The following is a 21035-nucleotide window of genomic DNA, read 5'->3' as shown; positions in this document are numbered from 1 at the left end:
TGTGTGTGTGTGTGTGTGTGGCCCCGGGTGCCCCCGGGTGCCGCCATCTTCCCAGGTGTATAGGGATCAGCCATCTTTTCAGGTGTGCTGCTGCTAACTGCTGCTACTGCAGGCTCACGCCACACACACAGCAACGGAGGTGAGGGGGCAGTGAGGACACAGCCATGTGAGTGTGTGTGTGTGTGTGTGTGTGGCACAGTATGGCGGTGCAGATGCAGTCAGTCCCTCAGTGAGGAAGAATCCGCTGGGACAGACACAGCTGTGGTATGGCATCGTGTTGCTAACGAGGCCTATCACACAGGCGCTAGACACACACACAAACACAAACACACACACACACACACACACACACACACACACACACACACACACACACACACACACACACACACACACACACACACACACACACACACACACACACACACTCAGAGAACCCCAAACTGAGATATGGGGTGATAAAGTGATCTTCTTCATCAAATACACTCTGATAAACACACATGTGTACACACATAGGAACATGTATAAAAACACATGCATTATATACATACACACACACACACACACACACACACACACACACACACACACACACACACACTATCTCCTGTAAACACTCACACACACAAACAAGCACATGCAGCCACATACATACACTCAAACCCAGATGATACACTCTCCGCATGTACTCCCTTATGTACACACTGACAGACAAACACATACATTAACATACACACACACACACACACACACACACACACACACACACACACGTATATATTTATGTGTTCTCTCTAGAAACATTCATACACATATACGTGGACACATAGGCCTCACACACACGTTTATGTGCACACGCATGCAGATGCTTACACCCCGACACATACAGCTAATGATGTCTCTTATACGTATATTTCCATACTGATGTTAACTGTTTGACATATGAGCTGCTATGATGACTGTTAGTGTGAAAACCTGGTAACTTCACTTCTGATGATTTTCATGTTGTTATTTTTGTACTTTGGGCCATCATTTCTATCTGTATTAATAACATTGTAGTAAGTTAATTGGTAAGATTTCGGAACGAGGGGTCATCGCTGAAGGAAACGTCAGAATGATGAATGAGAAAAACTTTGAATGCACCACGAGGCTGTAGGTTACCAGTTTCATTGAACGCACGGTCTGTGTTTTTCCGACAACGGCAGCTGCAGATTGTTGAATCCTCTACAGTAAAATACAGTCACACTTTACACCGTTTAGCGTTAGCTGTCAGCATTGTAACCGTGTTTAATCCAGCTAATAGCTAGCGGTAGGCTAACGTTAGCTGCTGTTGAGTATAGTGTTAACTAGCGTCACGTGCAGCGATGTTTCTGTTGCCTGTAACGTCTGTTTCAGAGCATCAGAGAGAAGTGCAGGCATATCAGTGGCACCGAAATGAGGAGCTGAAATCCGTGTTGCTATTCGGTCTGGTAGAGCCATGTCATGAAGGCACCTGTGCCGTATTAGCACCGGATTTCGGTACCCAACCCTATTCAGGAAGAAGATTTTTATAAATAAATGTTCCAATCAATGATCCAGGCAGCGTATTCTCGTCTCCCTCCTTCATTTTACAGTCGAATGGAGGCTAGAATGGCTCCGGGTCAAACGTCAATATGGAATGGATTAATCTGCGTTATTTTTTTGAAAGTGTTATTTTTTCTCAGATTACTTAATCTAAATGAATGCGTTATTTTGACAGCCCTACTTTAAACCAATCACAATCGTCTTGGGCGGTGCTAAGCGTTGGACGGAGCCACGGTGCCGCTGCGAAATAGCCTCGGGAAGGAACTTGTTTTGGTGGAACATGTCCTCGTTAAAAAGTAGTTTTATTCGTGCAACAGAAAACTCCGATTGGACAGATAGTCTAGCTAGCTGTCTGGATTTACCCTGCAGAGATCTGAGGAGCAGTTAACCATAGTCCTCACAAATCCATCACAAAGAAAGCAAAAGGTAAGAGCCGGCCAAAAAAAGTGAAATCCTGCAGAATTTCCGACGGCAGTCTAGCAATCGCGGAAGTGGAATGTCTTCGATATAGACTACCTCCAAATAAACTGGTTTAAACATCTGGCTGAACTTTTGGTTTGCGTAAAACCTCTTTGATCGTCTGACTGCTTGTGCTTCTTGCCCCATCATTGTAGCGATGTTTCAAGTTTTGGGCAGTTACTTCGCTAAGTACAACGTTATTATAGCTGCCAGAAACCTTTTCTACGTCCATTGTTTATATACAGTATGCTTGCATTTCATTTTCCTAATACTGTAGAGCTTTAACGGTACGAGTATTGGTCCTGAACCGTTTTGCTACAGGATGTTCGGTTTGGTAGGAAAAACTGGTTGGGTACGCCCTGTGACCCAGTCACGTTAAAATACGTCTACTACTCACACATGCCCAACAGAAATTCTGGAACATGAGTTTTACCCTGCGGTTTTGGCAGTGCATTAGTTGTTGTTAATCAGCTGTAGCATGCTAGTCGGCTTATCCAGGTTAGTCAAGCTCAATTTACAATTGGACTTTTTTTCAATTTGAATTTGTGACACAATTTGTGTCAAACTGTATGTCGACATTGTTTTACTGAAGTCGGTTGTGTCTGTGGAAACACTTTGTCCTAGAGAATACCGAATTAAAGTTTATGGTCAAAGTGTTTGAGCCCTGCTACAATATGCCTTCACATTTATTGGGCCTGCCCTGCACAAATGAACACAAGCTGCAGTTCAGGAGTCATCAACAGGATAGAGTCTTATGATGGAGCATTTCTGACATTAGTGTTATTTTTTTTTTGTTCATTGTTTTTTCTTGTTGACAATATGACAGTATTTGAGTGCCTTAACTGTTACAGTAAGAATTATGGCCAATGTTATGGCCAATTACCCACTGTTGAATGTTTATACTTTTAAAAAATAAAAATATTTCTGTGACCCCAAAACCGAGGTACACAGAACTGTGATTTTTGTGTAGCGTTACACCCCTATAATACTGCAATTCTGATTCTCCATATTGCAGTTTTAGTATTGCTGTTTCTCACTATTTTACTATACATACGACATCTACTGTCTGTCTGTCTGTCCTGGAAGCGTGATCCATCAGATGCACTTGCTGGGCTTTCTTACTTGTTAAAGGTTTTTTCCTTATCCAAATCATGGGTCTAATGACAGAGAGGTAACTGTTAAATCATATGAGGCAACTTTGTGATTTGTGATTTTGGGCTACATCAGTGACAAATAATCTGCTTTAAAAAAAACAGCTTTTTTATAGTGCTAAATTATGATTTATGGTTCTGCGGAGGCGCCATGCAGAGCTTTAGCCGTAGCCTACGTAAGGTTCATACTTGTGCGTTGGTGTGTGCGTCGATCTCTTTAAGAGAATAGCAGGGCTGGCGTGTGTGTGTGTGTGTGTGTGTGTGTGTGTGTGTGTGTGTGCGTGGGGAGTGTGTGGTAGCGCCAGTGAGAGTGACGGTGATTATCTTCAGAGCGAGTAGCTACTCTAGAGTCCTAGTGAGAGAAACAAAGTGTCTCCCCTGATCTTTCTGACCACGGTGGGAAGTCTGGAGCAGGAGAAGTTAACCCTCTCCTTGATGTCGCCGTGTTGTTTATGGAGAAGGAGAACCAGGAAATGAGTCGGGGGAAATGCAACGCTACCAAGCCACGGCTGAGCCACGTGTAGTTAGATTTTTCGAGAGGTGACGTCAGGCTACGGCGTAGGGTCTGTGTCTCCATGTTCCTACGTACGTAGCCATGGCGTAGATTTAACATATGCAAGAGATACAAGGTTTTCACCTGACACCAGTGTGTTTGTGTATGCAAATACCACACAGATACACAGAAAAACATGTTCTTTTTTGTTTTTATTTTACGGTCACCAGATGAGCAGATACATCATTTTAGAAAAAAAATTGATATTTGCAAAAAAATTATAATACAATTTTTTCAATATAGATTATGTACAGAATGAAATGTAGTCAAACTGAAAGCATTCTGCCTCTTTGTCATCAAGAAGACAAAGCAGTGAAGGGGTCTGAGCAGTCCTCCATAGACCCATCTCCCTAACCAATAAATATAAACTGTATATATTATGTATGCTGCATTCATCCAGGCATGGACAATACCAGGGCAAGTTAGTTCTCAACAATATTTCCTTAATCATTTCTTGAACATCACTGTGATACACGCACACACACACACACACACACTCGCACACCCACGAGAAGCTTGACACACAAGTGCACACAGGCCAGAGAACAAATTACAGTTGGGTTACAACAATGGGCCATCTTAACTCATGAAAAGGTAAGAAAAAAAGCAAATAAACGTGTATGGAAATACCCGTCATTGTCCTTGATCGGGAGGGAGAAGTAGCTTTCTGGTCAAAGCTCGCTGGAGCTGGCTGAGCAGCACTTGACATTTGGCCTGATTCAAACAGCCAATTGTACAGAAAGCTACCGAGCTGGAAAATCTCTCCCATTCTCAAAATCCTGCCTACTCATGTAGCTCCCTCCCCCTCGCTCAGTCTCCCTGTATCTATCTACCTTTCTTCTCTCTCTTGTTCCTATTTTTTGTATCTAGAGTGGGACAGGTGCCAGGACAAGGGCAGGCGAATGCTCCCCTCTGGGAATGAAGAAAATAAAATGCACACGAAAGCTTCTATCCATGCTGTATTGAAACAGGACAGACAACTGCACAATCACAGAACGAGCACAAGAAAAGACGACAGCAAAGTAAAGCTATGGCCAGGGCAGGGCGGGGAATGCTTGTCTTGAGGACTTGAAGGACACTATGAGCACGCCGCTAGCCAGCCACTTTACCTTGTCGCTGGGCATCACCTCTCAAAAATCACCCTCCTTGTTCTTGGCGGGAGAAAGAATTATGACTTTGTGCCGATGAGCGAATACACACACTTGCATAAATCATCCATCTTGTTTGGCGGTTAATTACTCTTGTTTACCCTCCGAGTAACCTCGGGATGGGGCGGTGTGATAGGAGGAAGCCTGGGCAGAGGAGATAGCACCAAATGGTAATCTGCTGACGCTGTTCATCAGTGTGCAATTCGCAGGAGTAAAAGCACATAGTGGGCTTGAACCTGGGTGTTAGTGAATTAGACAAGGTTGACTGGGGTCTGACGACGGCAGCTCCATCAACATCCTGGCCTGACCACAGCTGCTCAGTGAGCTGTTCTGGGGTCAGCCGGTGAAGGAGCCACGCTGAGGCAGCCCAGCGCAGGCCAATCACAGAGCTCCTCAGGATGTACAGCAGGCTCTGATCGTTGCTTATTTCATTATGGGGAAAGCTACATAAATCCACAAAATGGAGAGGAAGAGGCACAGAGGGAATATTTGCATTTCTCCTTTCCTATCATCTCCCCTCAGTGCCCCCCTCTCCAACACCAGCCCTTTCAATCCCTCCCCCCATTTAGTGCAGAGTGACTTTAATCATCACTTTCGCCAAAACACATTAAGCCGGTGTGTCCAGAGTTGAGGAGAGAGAGGGGGGGTTGAAAAAACACAGAGTGGCGCATTAGATTTGCAATAGTGATGCATTACTCTGGCATTACTTTGGAGATTAAAGATGGGACGTTGCATTTCATTGTAGTGGTGCTGTTGGTTGCCTGATGTATGGCTGTCCTCCTGCACTGAAACGAACCAGGGAGAGAAGACCCTGGTGTTCCTTCCTTCCTTTTTCTCCTTCTATCCCTTTAGTTCTTATTCCCTCTTCTTCTATAAACCTTTTTTCTTCATCCTTCAACCCTCAAAGCCTTCCCTGCCTTTTAACCCCCAATCTAAAAACACCTCTACATTAAAGATATTTATGCAACTGTTTGATCAAGTTCTCAAGTCAAAAACAACACCTCCTTTGTAGGAGATAATACTGTAGAGTGGATTGCATACATTAAATTTAAGCCAACACACATTGTGACTTTTCCTGGTCTTTGTGTTACTGCATCTGTGTGAAAAGGATGGATTTAAAGTGCTTGAGAGCTTAGGACAGGCAGGGTGAGATTGCAAGGAGACCATAAAAAACAAAAACAAAGAAAAACTGAAGGGCATGAACAAGGGGTGCTTTAGGACTGGGCTAATTTGGGGGCAGGTTCAATATGGAGACAGAAGGCTTTATAAACAGAGTGGGGGAGAAAGAGAAAGAGTAGGATGTGAGGGTGTACGTAGTCCTCAGGAAACAAAATGACAACACGTATTTTGTTCTAAAGTCTCAGAGAAACAGCATCACAGTCAGTCAGTCCAAGGGTACAGCCCACCAGCAGCCTGGCCCAGTGGGTGAGCTTTCTGGTCATGTGTCAATCCAAACCTTTGGGCCTGGGTTCACCCTGGCACCCAGCTCTGGTTGCTGTGTGCTGATGGAGGACAAGCAAATGCCCCCAAGCTCATGCCCATCCCCATGCCCATGCCTTGGGACAGAGAGCCGTCAAAGTTGAAGTCTATGCTCTCTGTGTCCATAAAGTCATTGAGCAGGATGGAGTCTACATCACAGTCCAGGCTACTAGCAACATTCTCCATCTCCAGATTGGCAGCCATTCTACTGTGGGAGTTGTGCTGTTGCCCCTGGTAACCAGTGTTCCCTGGCTGGTGGTTGTTGTGGTAGTAGCCATGCCAGGAGTCAGTCATACCCTGATGGTGAGCACCGGGGTAAGGCTGGTGACGGGGGTGAGGTGCAGACGCCAGGCGGCAAGGGTCCTGGGGAACATCCATGACCCCGGCGGGGTTGGGTGGCAGGGATGGCGATGTTGGGAGGTGTGGTCGGGGCCCATAGTGGTTAGAGGTCTTGAGGCTGTAGGGCTGCAGGATGTCGGTGCTTACCCGTGGGGAGAGGGCCTGGGGGTGAGGCCCACTGTGCATAGGGTTATGGGGGTTGTGGTTGTGCATGTGACTCTGGCTGGAGGGAGGGTTGTGATCATGTCTGGCGTTTACTTTGTTACTGTGACCGTGCTCGTGACTCGGACCATAGTCATGGGCAGGGTGGGGCTTGTGGCTGTGGCTGTAGTCGAGGCTGGCTTGGTGTTTGTGACCCTGATTGTGGTTCTGACGGTGGGTTGTGTTCTGGTCATGGACTGAGCCATGGCCATTGTGTAGACTAGGATTGTGAGCATGCTCCTGGCTGTGATTGTGGTTATGATTGTGGCTGCGATTCTGATTGTGGCTGTGCTGGCTATGAACGCCATTGGTCCCCTGTGTCATTAGTGTGTGTGATTCCCGTCCCGGGCCCAGCACTGTGTCTTTGTTGCAGTACGGAGGTCCCTCAGTAAGCAGACTTTGTAGAGCGTTGTTCTCTGAGTAGCCCCTCATTTGGCGCTGGAAGCTGACTGGCTTGTTCTCCTGGATGGTCTCCATGGGAGTGTGATGCCGGAGCATGCCCATGGAAGGCTGTCCATACATGGGCCCACAGTAGGAGCCCTCTGCCTTGGGCGCAGGCACGTAGGGATAACCGTTGCATTTGATTTGCTGTGGCTGGGGGTAGCCACTCTCATCTAGACTGATAGCCCCTGTCAGGTCAGTCAGCTGGGGCAGCTCCACGGTTGGACAATGGCCCCCAGTGCCTAGGGCCGGGGAGCGGGTGCTGGTGGGGCTGGGGTACAGTCGAGGGGAGGCTGAACAGGACAGTCCACCCTCCTCCGGTTCGTCAGCCTCCGCCTCAGCCAGAATCGGGGACAGGCAGCCACTTAATGTGGAGGCAGAGGAGGAGGTGCGGGAATGGAGGTCCGTCCAGGTGTCATACTCCTCACCCCCCATACTCACACCTCCTTTCCCTGCTGGACTGCCATGCTCGGGGGAGCCTTGCATTGTGGGTCCGGCCCCCTGACCTTGTCCCCGTCCAAGGCCTATGGCCCCTGCTCTCTTACGGCTAATGCGACCCTTGGTCTTCAGGTAGCGGGCCCCATTGTCTATAGAGGCTGCCCGTCGTCTGGGTCCTTTGCCCATCTTCCCTCCTTCCGGGTTCAGCATCCACCACGAACTCTTCCCCGTCCCTTCATTTTGCACCCTGATGAAGCGACTGTGCAGGGACAGATTGTGTCTGATTGAATTCTGGAACGAGAGAGAAAGACGGGAAGGAGATGGCGGGAGAAAGAGGGGAGGAGGCAGAGAAGGGACAGAGAGAGAAAAAAGAGATAAACATTAACACCCAAGGGAACATTTAGGGTTAAATAATGATTTCTTGAGAACACAAAGTCATTTCAAATTATGGCCAAACTATCAAGGCTGCATGGTGAGCGAGAAAAAAGGTGGATAAAGAAAGAGAGGAAGATGGAGGGGAGAGCAAAGAGGGCAATCGATACCTCCCCTGACCAGCCTCTCCTCTCCACATGCGCTCACTGAGTCATAATACGGACATGGGTGCAGCCTCCACATCAAACCATCACCAAGGTTACAGAAATGAATCACACGAGGCAACCCAATCACAGACAGACCATATCGATTGCAGGGCCTCCAAATATGAGAGCCTGAGATCCAACCAGAGACAGGGAGGGAGGAAGGGAAGAAGAGGGAGGAAGGATGGAGGGGGGATTTGGCAGGAGAAGATCTGGAAGAGCACCAGAGTGAAAAAAGGAACACTCACACACAGGCCTGAAATAAGATATAGGGGAAGTAAACAGGCGGGAGGGGGGAGGAAAGCGACATGCTCATTTAACCTCTTAAAATCATGACACAATTAACATGACCGTAGGCTACGGCGGCTGATATCGAATGGATGAAGTCTTCCTGCGAGTAGCTTTGAAGACGGACGGATGTGCCGATTGTGGGTGGGTGTGTGTGTGTGTGTGTGTGTGTGTGTGGGGGGGGGGGGTATAGGATAAGCCTCTCCAGACCCCTGTTTAAGTGTCTGAGTGACGGCTGTATAGTTAATCCAGGGCTTCGCAGCAGCATTTGAAGCCGGTGCCAGCCTGGAGTGAGTTGATGAGATCTAAGCCTGCCTAAAGGAGAGCTTAGCAGGGATACACATCATCTCAGCTGGCCAAGTTAGTCTAAGTACAGCATGTTCATCCAAATCTTTCCTGCTTGTGTCATTATTCACACTCTCTCCAGCTTTCCTCCCGTTGCTTTTTTCCACCTTCTCTCTCTTTCCCTCTCTTTTGCTTTTCGCTTTTTTTCTGATCTTTCGGGAGGAACAACCCCCCCCCCCACCTCCCCCATCAACCGCAACCCTCTTCCCCATGCACACAATCACACACTTTTCTTTTTCCTCTCTGGAGATATCTATCTATTTCTGCCTTGTTTATTACCTGCACATAGCTCACAATCTCTGTCTCCTGATATCTCGAGCCATTCTCTATCTTCATTCACTCCCCGCCTCCTGTCCAATTTTCCTGCTCTCAACCCCATTCATCTCCCTCTCTGTGTCCCAGCGTCTCTTGATCACGACATTGCTCATTCTCGCCCTCTCTCCACATCCATCCTCTCGTCACCTTGCACAACTTCCACCCCCTCTCACTTTTCATTCATTCACACTGAAAGGCGAGCAAATATCGGAAACAAACAGCAGGAGATGCAAATCTGTGCTAAATGGCAGGCCAGCTTACATTTCACCCTTCAGTGCGATCTATACAGTCAGCATATGTACCCCCCCCCCCCCCCCCCACCCTTCTCCCCTATACTCTGGCAGCAAACGAGCAAAAGAGTCGCATGGGTGTGAACTGGACAGCCAGCTAAAAGAGGTGACCGCTCTTTGTTGTTGCAGTGTATTATGAAAGCACAGCATCCAGAACAACAGGTAATATGTTTCTCGCAAAACGTTTCCAGGGGGGAATTCAGCTTTACCTGGATTTCAAATCAGTTTATCCTACCTACTACTATTCTCATTCATGAAGAAAAGGCCCCCCTTCACACACTCCTATCCCCTCAGCGTGACTCTGAACAGATAATTTCATCCCATCCTCCAAATCACGCTGCTTTGACTAGACTCTCTTCACAGACGTGAAAATTGGATAAGAGAGATGTATTTATGCTTGTTTTTTTTCCCTCTGCTGTTCAGAGGGGTCCTCCTACAAAACACCAGGTCGGTAAAATTGCACAAGCTCAACGCTGACGACGAAAAATAAGCCGACTGCACTTCTCCGCTGCGGCGTGCTACGGAGCGCCGACTTAATCAAAGCTGAATTTGAACGATGACGCTGTGTGAAAGAGGCCGCCGGTGGAGGCGACCCACATCAGGTGATCTGAGAGCACCGCCCTGACAGGTTCCTCTGCAACATGACGGCTCCGGCTGGGCGTAGCCATGGCAACAGAGTAAACCAAAAAGAGGGAGAATTGAAGAGTGGGGAGGTGATGGTGGGGAGGTGGGAGGGGGGAGGGGGGGTGGCTGATGCTGTTTGATGCTGCAGGCAACTCCAAACAGCCTTTTATCTGAGTCTGTCAGAATACTGCTTCCAATCCACCAGGGAGGCTCAATCACCAGCAGTCCCAACGTCTCACTACCTGTACCAAGCTGTGATTAGCAGTGTGCGTGTGCGTGTGCGTGTGTGCGTGCGTGTGAGAAAAGAGAGAGCTTCTGTACTACCACAGCAACAATTACACCACAACAGCAGACCGCTGTTCCTTCACCTGCTGATACATTGTACAGTACTATAATGTGGCAGCTTTCTGCATTGTCTTCTGCATATCGTCGCTGTCGAGCAGAAACTTTGTATCGCCACATTTCATCATTGACATTTTTTTTCATAAATCAATGCTACTGGTCACCATTTACGTCTGTCCATGGGTTTTACAAGTACACTGACGAGGGGATTTTGCCGGATTTCGTCTGAGTTTAATAACTCAACAAAATGTTTTCAAATTAGCTGATTAACGATTTTGGACATACAGCGACAATATATTAAACTGTCATTCTGGGAGTGACATTTTGTTTTGTACTTAAATAATGAAATAATGAAAAGGTGGTATTTAAATAATGAAAATGTGGTGCTGATACTCAACACTGTCAGCTCCTAATGTTACCGTTTCTACGCCCAAATATGGTGATCTCTAGTCTAGAAATCTAGACGCACCCTAGCGATAGCAAATGTAATTTGGAGCCAGGGTCGTCTAGCAACTCTCCGTTGGCTTGCGAGGTGGAAAAACCAAATTCTGGTCAGGCCAATCACGTTGTGTATAGAGTCGGTGGGCGGGCATAAGGACGGCAGAGTTGCGACGGTTTGGCGTGAATTCCCTGCTACTTGAAAACAAAGAAGATGGCTGCTGCTGCTGGCGAACAGCGGTCTAATTCATAATTATCTGTGTGGAATCTGATCAACATGAATCAATTTTAGTTATGGACAGTCATCAACTAGTGCACATTTCATCAAGAAAATAATTATATAATCAATCAAACTAAATTGTATTCATCATAACTGGGCGGACAAAAACAGGACGATGTGTTACATCTTATGTCTTCTTTCTATGTTTAATACAATCTACTTGTCTTTCAATACTTAACCAGTAAGGTTTTACATTTGCTGTATCAATGCAAAATGCTTAAGTTCATGTACACAGAGTTGCCAGTTTATTAGGTACACCTAGCTAAAACTAATGCAGTCCAGCAATAAATCCTACCTTCATGAAGGTTATGATCAAAATAGGTTTTTGTTGAAACTGTTTCAGAGAGGTGTTTATTCAACTATACGGCCATTTTAAAGGCTGTAGTTTGTGATGCTGTTGAATTGTATTGCGTTACACTAACAGAAAGACCTCCTTCCCCTCACATGAAATCACAAATATACATTATTAAAGCGTGACACTGCACTGACTGTAATTTATAAATGAAAATTTTAATTAAAGACAAATAGTGTTCATTGGTATATTTATGATATTATGTGTATTTTAAATATCTCTATAGAGCTCAACAGTGATCGCCCACTTTTTAAAATGGCTCTGGTTCCGGAAGAGATTTTCCCCGTTCACTATCTCCATTTATGTTTCATTAAAGGTTTCTATTAAAAGTTTTAAGCCTGGGACCAATCTAACCTGCTCAGAGACGAATCATGACCATAAAACATTTGATTTGGCGCAAAAGAACCTTTTGAAAACTGAAAACTGGCAATGGTACAAGACTGTGTATAGAAACAATCATAGTTCATGCTAACAGCGCGTTCCACCAATCAGAGACGTCGCTGTTACATTTAGGGTTGTGGGTAGTGTAATATTTCTCCATAAGATCGCGGATAAAACATGGTTTTCTTAAAACAAGGTTGATTTCATATGGACTTCTAGTTTTTACCGGAGCAGAAACTGCTCGTTTACAACGTCGTAGCTCGTGGTCAGTCTACCTCAGATGGTTTAGACATCGTGGCTGATAATCAGAATCCTTATGGAGTAAATCAATGGGATTTTTACTTCCAGAACCACACTGTTGAGCTCTATTGGCTTCCTTGGTAAGCTGAACTGAACGTTGTCCTGTCCATTTTGTTGACACCATGAACAGGGGCAGGTCTAGAAGGGGGACCTGGGGTGGCGACTGCCCCCCTCCTGAAATATGATTGCCCCCCCCCCCAATCCGTTGGGCTAGAGTGCTGTCAATCTGACTAATTTGATTTCCATTGGCTCAGAGTTCTGTCACTTGGCTGCCTGTTCTGTAAATCGCTGCCTTTCCATTTGGTAAATGGATATATACTTTAAACACACATTGTATGGTAAGTGTGCACTTTGTTAAAATGTTCAGGCCAGTTTAGAAGCAGAAACAAATTGAACTCACTGTAGAGCACTTGTTGCTGTAAGAAATGAATTGTGTATTGCACTTTATTTCTGTTCTGTTTCCTATTATCTGAAAACAGTATACAGCAAGGTTTTCTCTGTTGAAGTTTGAGGCAAGTCTATTGTAAGTGTATTGCACTTCATTTTTATACGCTTCTGTGAAAAAAATCTTCCCAGCCCTTGTCACATGACCTATTAATGTTTAAATGATGACTATCCAAATGTTTGCCTTAACAGCCCATAGAAAACGTGTATTGTATTTGGATACACAATTTGTTGAAAATAGGTGAACAGATGAAATTAATAATGAATGTGATGTTTTATTTAGCAGAATTACATGATGTTGTTCTATCCTATCCAATATTTCCTATATTTCTAAGCAGTTTTTTTTTTTTTGCTGTATTCTGATAAAATCCCCTGGGCCCCCCTAATTGATTATTACACCGCCCCCCCCCCCAGGTCTGTTTCCTGACGGTTCAGTAAACTGCCGTTAGCGTCCTTAGCACCAGAGTTACATGCTGACCGGGTTTGGACTGATGTAATGATAGTGGCTGTCTGCTAGCTGGCTAGAGGCTGACTGTGGATGTGTCCTCGGGGCTGTTGTCACCTCTCACCCCCCCCCAAATCGAGGTTTGTATCGAATCGTGGGTCAAAAATTGTGATACGAACCGAATCGCGGGTTTGGTATATATCATTACAGCCCTATTAATGAGTCCACTATATCAGCGTTACTCTGGTGCAGGATTGGACCATCACGTGCAAAGGGAAGGCGGAGAGTCTCCAAGTTATCATTGCAATCAACGCCTAGAGATGTCAGTGATTAGCACACTGTCAGTCACAGAGGAGGAGCCGATCAGTGAAAACCCCCAGTGTAGTCTTTGGTTGGAATGAAACCTGCAGACTCTCAGCCCTCCGTGGTACATAGCTGGCCAATCCCTGCCTCCGTGTATATATTAAGTTGTCAGAAAGAGTGATTCTGCACAGTAGATGTCTGTTCCCTCTGCTCTCAGCCTTTGCCTTTCTGTTAATGCAGCAGGAGATGGACTGTTGCAGAGGGAACGGTGACTGAATCTGTCCTCACATCCACCCTCCTCCTCTACAGGGAACACGCTGCACTGTATCCCGCTCCACTACTGTATATTACACATTAATAGTGACTGAGTTTGACCCTGACACACTGCTGCTTTTGCCGAGCCATGGGAGAGTCAGTCCAGTGGTTAGCTAATGGCCCGTATACACACATATCCGTCTAAACACACAATTCTCACACTTTTCCCTTTTTTTTTTTTAAATGCCTGACCATGCAGCAATTTATGACTGGGATTGAGCATACTGGTTAGTGCTCAGTTTGATGATAAACTACAGCATGAACTACATTGCACAACAATGAACACTTAGATGTAACCGTATAATACAGGGCCCCCCTTTAGTAGATATAAATGTTTTCAAGAGACAGTGATGTGTATATATAGGCATATAAGTATATACAGTGTATTAGTTAAACTTGACCTATTTTGATTACAATCCAGTTGTTCCTCGTCCCCTGTTTGCAGAGTTTTAACAGGCTGAGTAGTAATCCACGATTTTACACGGAAGGTTTCATTTACTCATCATTACTCATTTAACATACTCCTCCTGACATTCCAAACTACAGATACAGAACAGTCTTACTCTATCCAGTACGGTAGACCGCCAAGAAATGCATCCTTTGTTGGTGTTAAAACTAAGACTAAGAAAGGTTAATTCCCCTCTCTGATTGTATTTGTAGATTATATTACACTGTCAGTTACTGTTATTTTGTCCACCCCCTGTACCAAACAGCCTTTTAAATGGTCAGAATCTGTGTGTTCTCTTCAGCAGGGTGCCTTGTGCCTGCAGCCTCCATTTCAGAATCGCAATAACAGAGCAATGGGTAATTTTCTTTAATTATTACTATTTTCAACGCCCTTGTCCCTTTTTTTTTAATTTTTTTTTAGTCTGGGTTAGCTAGCTTACGATAATTACATCTATTGCAAATTATCCAGTTTGTGTTGCATAGCAACGAGATGATGCAACCCTTTGCACCCTTTTCCCTCTCGCTGTCTCTCTCTCTCTGTTACGAGCAATTCTCTCAACGGAGCTTTGTGTCTGAGCAGAGAAAAAAGCCTCCCATATGAATTCGACACAGCAACTAATATGAAAATACATCTGTGTACTGGACCTTGTCACCCTATAGAGGGAACAACAGTTTTTAGACATTTCTACGCCTCTCTGCAGACAACAAGATGTGGAAATCAAATCATATCTAGTGTTTTGTAGATTTTACAGTCCAGGCAGCAATGCACGCACATGTAAACAAACGCCACCATATGTTTCACAACTTGACACATGTTTACCTCGATGTGCACGTGCACACAGACTCGCACACATCTGCCACGCCACACACACACACCCACACACCCACACCACCCACCCCAAACTGGCAATCATACTTAATCCCTCTCCAGCCTGAGTAATCCCAGACAATCCGAGGCTAATCCTGGTTAATTCTGGGCACTCCTCAGCTGGGTTTCACCCTGAAACCACAGAGACAGGGTGGGGATTGGTCGGATCACGGTGACCGAGGCTGGGCGCGGCGTTGATAGACGTAATTGGTCGGGCGTTTATTGGGAGCCAAGAAAAACAAGCACAGGTTTTCATCACGGGTCATTAAAATACGTCCGGATTGACCCCCGCTACGTCACGCCACAGCCTGACTGTTGTCGCCGCTCCCGGTACAAAAAACATGTTTTTTACCAGGGTCCTGCGTATTAGCATGCAAGCGCTAATACGAGGCCCTGTTATTTTGTCTACTTTCTGTTACTTTGTCTACTTTCTGTGACAGTTGGAGTTCGGGGAGATAATAACCTTTTCCACATCATTTAAAGGACTGGAAAATAAATTGCTAATAAAAACAAGCAGGGTATTCAGTATGAGCCATTCCTCCAGTGGAAGGGGCTTCGGAGAAGTCATTAGCCTCTATTGAGTCAGCTCTACCTACCGAAGCTCCTAGCTCAATTCTTCTTAGCGGCTATCGATCCTGATTCCAAAATGAAGCACTTAAGACGCCTTGATCAAGCTGCTCCTTAATCTAGCGTTAAGGCGATTGAGACCTTTTCACCCTGCGTGTCTCAGACAGACGTATTACTTTGGCACAGGGGTACAGTGGCAGTCACAGCACACTTCACTAGCACAGACTCAGTTTGGGTTTTATAGTCTTTTTAAGCCCCTTAGGCGCAGAGCACTTTTACTCTCTGCCATTTTGAAAAAGCTGTCAATATACACAAAGCCGAGAGCGTTAATGAAGCAATATGTCACTGACAGGGGACGGATGAGGATGCTTTGTTAAAAGACAAGAAGGCCTCTGGTGTCTGTGGGCTCGACAGTGTGCCTGTTGGATTGAGTTTGCACATGGAAAACTGCAGGATATGTGTGTTTTAACCGCTTGGTATACTCATGAGAGCGTAAAAGAAGAAGCAAAAAGGAAACTGATTTACCTTCTGCTGCTGCTCTGTCAGCTGCGAGACGGGAGAACAGGTTGCAGAGGAGATCTGCTCCCGGACATTTTTATAGGCTGCTTTTACCTCTCAATCCTCACAGGAGAGAAGTCACTTGGAGGGGGTTCATTAGAGGATTCAGTGTAACATCATGTAGTGGATCTTATAGTGCTTTCTGCTTCAAGGAGCCCTCCTCTAAATGCATGACGCATTCCACAGCACATTCAAGAGCAAGGGTTGCATTTTGAATTCCACGCGGCACTCCCATAAAATGTGGCCCGGCACAATCCAGCCCGAGTGTTGTGTGGATTGTTGTACGCCGCCTTGTTGAGAAGTAGTGGGACTAGGCAAATCCGTCGTCTCCCCTCGCTCAACCATTATTTATGAATCCATTTCACACAGCCAGGAGTCATTATGCACGGTCCTGTCAATGGGTATCTCTCTATGCCGCGCATTTATTTGATAATAAGCAGGAGGGGGGGAGAAGATAAAAGCGCTGACTGCGTTCATTGTGAAGCGTTTTCTGCAGGCGGGGAGACTTAAATGAGAGCAGCCAGCTCTGTGTGGGAATGGGTCTCGTCTGCTAAGCCTGTCTGGAGGCAATCAATGGAAATTAGTCAACGCTAAAGATTCACTTCCTGTGACTGATGTCACGGGCTTGTCTCTTTGAAGGGAAGTAAAGAAGTGGGAGGCTGAGGGATTAATGGGGTTGGAGAAGGTGTGAGCACGCAGAGTTTGGGTGGGGGCTAAGCTGGGGGGGAAAAGATGCTATTCTTTTGGTGGATTGCAGGAAAGTAATAGGTCAGAGGATCCAGATGAATGCAGTGTAGCTAGGCCCATTCAAGAAACACAATAGGTTAGTTGTGTACAAGGCTAGCAACAGCACAGACCAATCAGTTACAATAAAGACGTGCAGTCACGCTTTTACAACAACAGTGCTGCTGCTGCTACCGTCTAAACACCCTGAACAACACAGTGTGGAATCCTAAGAGATACTGAAATACTTTCTTTTAATCGTGTTTTATTTACTTCAACACCAAAAAATATGTCTCTTTAGATACATACCACATAGGTCATTTAACAGTAGAACAGTCAATGGAAGTATATGTTGAAGACAATTTGGTTCGTGCAACAAGGCAGGTCTGCTTGGTTCTTTCGGGGAATGATTGCAAAGATTTAAGAATATGTTTAGGTCATTTCCTCTCTAACTGGCACGTTTTGGGACAGATTGGCGGGGATTTGCAATGGACGAAGTACACACGGAGATAACCATGTATCCAGCTAATTTAAATAGCTCACGTTACTATATTGTGTCAACAGTTAACTTCATTTAATATTGTATGAAGCTGTTTCTTTAGCGGAGTGCAAATGTTCCACCAAAATGAGTTCCTTCCTGAGTCTATTTAGCAGAGTCACCGTTGCTGCGTCCGGAGCTTAGCCCATTGTGATTGGTTTAAAGAAATGCCAACAACCCAGAGTGTTTTTTTTCTCCTATCCCAGAATGTATGTGTGGTGTAGCCAGACCTTACTCCGCAATGCGAGACTAACAGTAGCATGACAAACCACTTTTTAAAGATTCTCTGTTATGCCATATATTAAGAACATTCTAACAAAAGACTGAATTCTCTAATTCAGCAGGATAAAGCAAACCCTTTGTAGCTGGAATTACATTTGTATGGTTCTTTGAGTCATAATGGTCTTGCAGTGAAATCAACAAAAACCTTGCTTCTTCTGCATTGAAGATAAATAAGAGTGTTTACAGAGGTAGCAGAAGTTTTGGTTGTACACCCACAGTGGCTGTGACAAAATGATCAGAGCTAGTGTCTCCAGCAGTTGTACTGAGGCTGCCTCCTAAAAGGTGCACCAGTTAACTTCTCCTTAAAGTACAGCCGAGGGACTAGAGCCAGCCCTCGGGTGACAGAAGGCCTTTCACTCCCCTCTACTCCCTGTGGATATCCACAAGCTCTACGGGGGGGGGGAGACAGAGAAACAAGGCAGACAGGGAGGGAAAAGACGAGTGAGGGAGCGAGGTGTCGTCTGGGGCTAACCTGAGAAAGGTAGACGGGAAGAGAGCCTGAGGGGCCAGAGGCGGACAGCAAGCCCAATCCCCAGCGGAGAGGCCTCTAATTGGAGCTGCCGGCCTGCCCATGCAGCCTCTTACTCTGTGGATGGACATAAGGAGCTGAGTGAAGGCAGAGAGAGCCCAGGGGTGGGAGGAGAGGGCAGATAAAAATAGAGCCGGCAGATTAACGAGCATCTGAAAGCGGGGCAGGGGATCGGAAAATCCTCCCTTCGTGCCAGAGATGCCCGGTCCTCAGGCCACAGCCAGCTCTGTAAAGAGTGATGGATCCAGAGTAGCCATGAGTGGTGCTTCCTTTCTGTTGGCTCCCCTTACATCACGAACACCGGGGAGGAAGGAACACCGTTATGTACTGCTCCAGGACTTTGCTTCAATTCTAATAAAGTACAGTCGTAGTCAACTGCTAGAGTAGAAATACAGTAAAATTGGCTCTTTTGTTTCATTTTTTTCAAGTATTTCTTTTTAAAAATCCTCATTTGCTCATATCACAACTATATAGCTAGTAGGGGTGGGAATCACCAGAGGCCCCACTATAAATTGTCACGATACCATATTGAATCTTAAAAGATTGAGCTTGGTCTGGTGATAGCCAGACAAGCTATATATTGCAATTTATGAAATTTTTTCCAACTACAAACTTTTCCCAATTTCAAATGATGTCCCCAAAAGGGAACTTTGTCAACATCTGTTTTATCTAAAAAAATACATTTACGTATGTTCATCTCACTTCAGTTTTATTGCTGCAAAATGGGACCAACACATATATAATAATAGATCCATACTTGGTGTCTGTGTATCGATACAGTATTGCCATGGAAAATATTGCGATACTATGCTGTATCGATTATTCCCCCACCCATAGTAAATATAAGGTGCACATTTCCCTATTAACTTACATTGTAGCTTGTTTTGCTGCTGCTGACTGCAGCGATCTCGCTTAATACTGGACCAATGTCAAAGATTGTTGTTCCCATCAGTCACTAAGTCAGAAAATAGGTGTTCTTTAAGTACAGACAGTAAATGTAGTTTGTCACCTCCACCTTTGACTCACACTCACAAAAGGAGTCACCTCCACAGCTGTGATATCTATCCTTCCCCTGAGAGCTTTCACACGCCAGGTGGAGCATCGTGACACCTATGGGAGTCAAAGGAGAAGCTGAGAAACAGGCCTGATCACACCTGCCATCAGGTCTCAGGAGAGCACCACCCACCTCAATGCTCATCTGTCACATCCATCCGCACACTGAGGCTGTACTACACCTCCAACAGATGCAATGATCCACAGTCAAAAGCTGATACACTGGCAGAAACACTGAGGGCTGAGACATTCCGAACGGCTAGATTGACTTGAAGAATTGGAGAGATGGGAACTTACAAACACCGAACTCTGCCACACAACTTGTTACAAGAATAACAACTATCTCACGTTCGAATAATGGGATCAACCTTTGGTCTTTCCTAACGAAAAGAGCTGCCGAACAGAACACTGTAGCCTTGAATGAATAACACAGTGGAGAAGTGGTGATCTTCAAGCGTCTGTACTTTCATTTTAGGTTAGTTTGATTTCATCCAAAGTAGTGCTGAAAAGCCACTTAATCATGACCGTGAGTATTCAACACTTTTATTGAATATTCATTATAGTTTGAAAAAAGGGAAGTATGGCTGAATATTCAGACCTTTCCCCTAAAACTGCTGCTTGATTAATGCATCACACTAACGTGAATGTACTACTTCAGCAGGGAACAGCACCAGTCTGTTAGACTGAATTGCCATTTTGGTTCACTTTCATACAGGCTGACATTGTGTTCAAGTTAGCTGCTTACTGTTTGGGAGGAGGGAGTATTTTATTCTGTTGTATACATAGTTATCTGCAGAGTGTGTTTTGTGAAGAAAATCCGGAAACACTTTATTTGAAGGTATCTACATAAGACTGTCATGACACAGTCATGAACACATGACACTGTCATGACACAGTTATGACACATGAACCCTAACCCTGATCATAAGTTCAAGACAAAATCCGAATGACACTAAAAGAAGCGTTATGTCATAAACGTTTATGACTTGTTTATACTGTTTATGACACGTTCATGACAGTGTTATGTCACCCTTATGTAGATACCTTCAAGTAAGGTGTAACCGAAAATCCTGAACTTAAAGAGTCGTATTGGTGCCCAAACTTAACTGTCAGCACATGATGCTCACTTTTTCTGGCTAAACTCCACTACCATGGCCAAAAGCTTAACGTGGTTTAATGTACCTAAACAATGAACACCAAATTTCTCATGGCCATATCTTGTAATGAATACTAAACTAAACTAAACCGAAATCCAACGATTATAGAAATTATCTCACATTAGCGTTGTCTTCTTGATTGGTGCCTATGGCGAGGAAAAAGCTTGTACCTATGAACAATGATCAATGATTACCAAATGTCTCTCTCATATTGCTCCTCATAACCACTGAAAACTGTCAAAAAATCGAACCAGAAATGTGGTGATGATTGGTCGTTGTTTAGGTACGTTAAACCACGTTAAGCCTTTTTCATGTTAGGACTTATGAAGCCCATGAGAACCGAGGGGAGTCAACCCACAGCCGCTCCGCTGCCCTGCTGAAAATGTGAAGCAGAAACGCTTAATGTCAGATAATGTCCATAATAATTGGAGTTTGGGTTCGATTTTTTGACAGTTTACAGTGGTAATGAGGAGCAATATGAGAGGGAAATTTGGTAATCATTGA

The 21035-nt window shown here is 45.1% G+C and overlaps 1 protein-coding gene across 1 annotated transcript in view; it reads right to left on the bottom strand.

The window, feature by feature from the left end:
• Positions 1-3884: 3884 nt before the first annotated feature.
• The window catches only part of foxo6b (forkhead box O6 b), a 49981-nt gene continuing 32830 nt past the window's right edge, over positions 3885-21035 (bottom strand). Inside the window, exon 2 of the mRNA XM_078268302.1 lies at positions 3885-8063. Coding sequence (XP_078124428.1) covers positions 6345-8063 — 1719 coding nt within the window. The 3' untranslated portion in view covers positions 3885-6344. The remainder of the gene's footprint in view (positions 8064-21035) is intronic.

Source organism: Sander vitreus, chromosome 14, assembly GCF_031162955.1.
Source record: "Sander vitreus isolate 19-12246 chromosome 14, sanVit1, whole genome shotgun sequence".
NCBI classification, from domain to species: Eukaryota; Metazoa; Chordata; class Actinopteri; order Perciformes; family Percidae; genus Sander; species Sander vitreus.
Note: the sequence above shows the minus strand (reverse complement) of the source record. Positions and strands in the feature narration are given on the sequence as shown.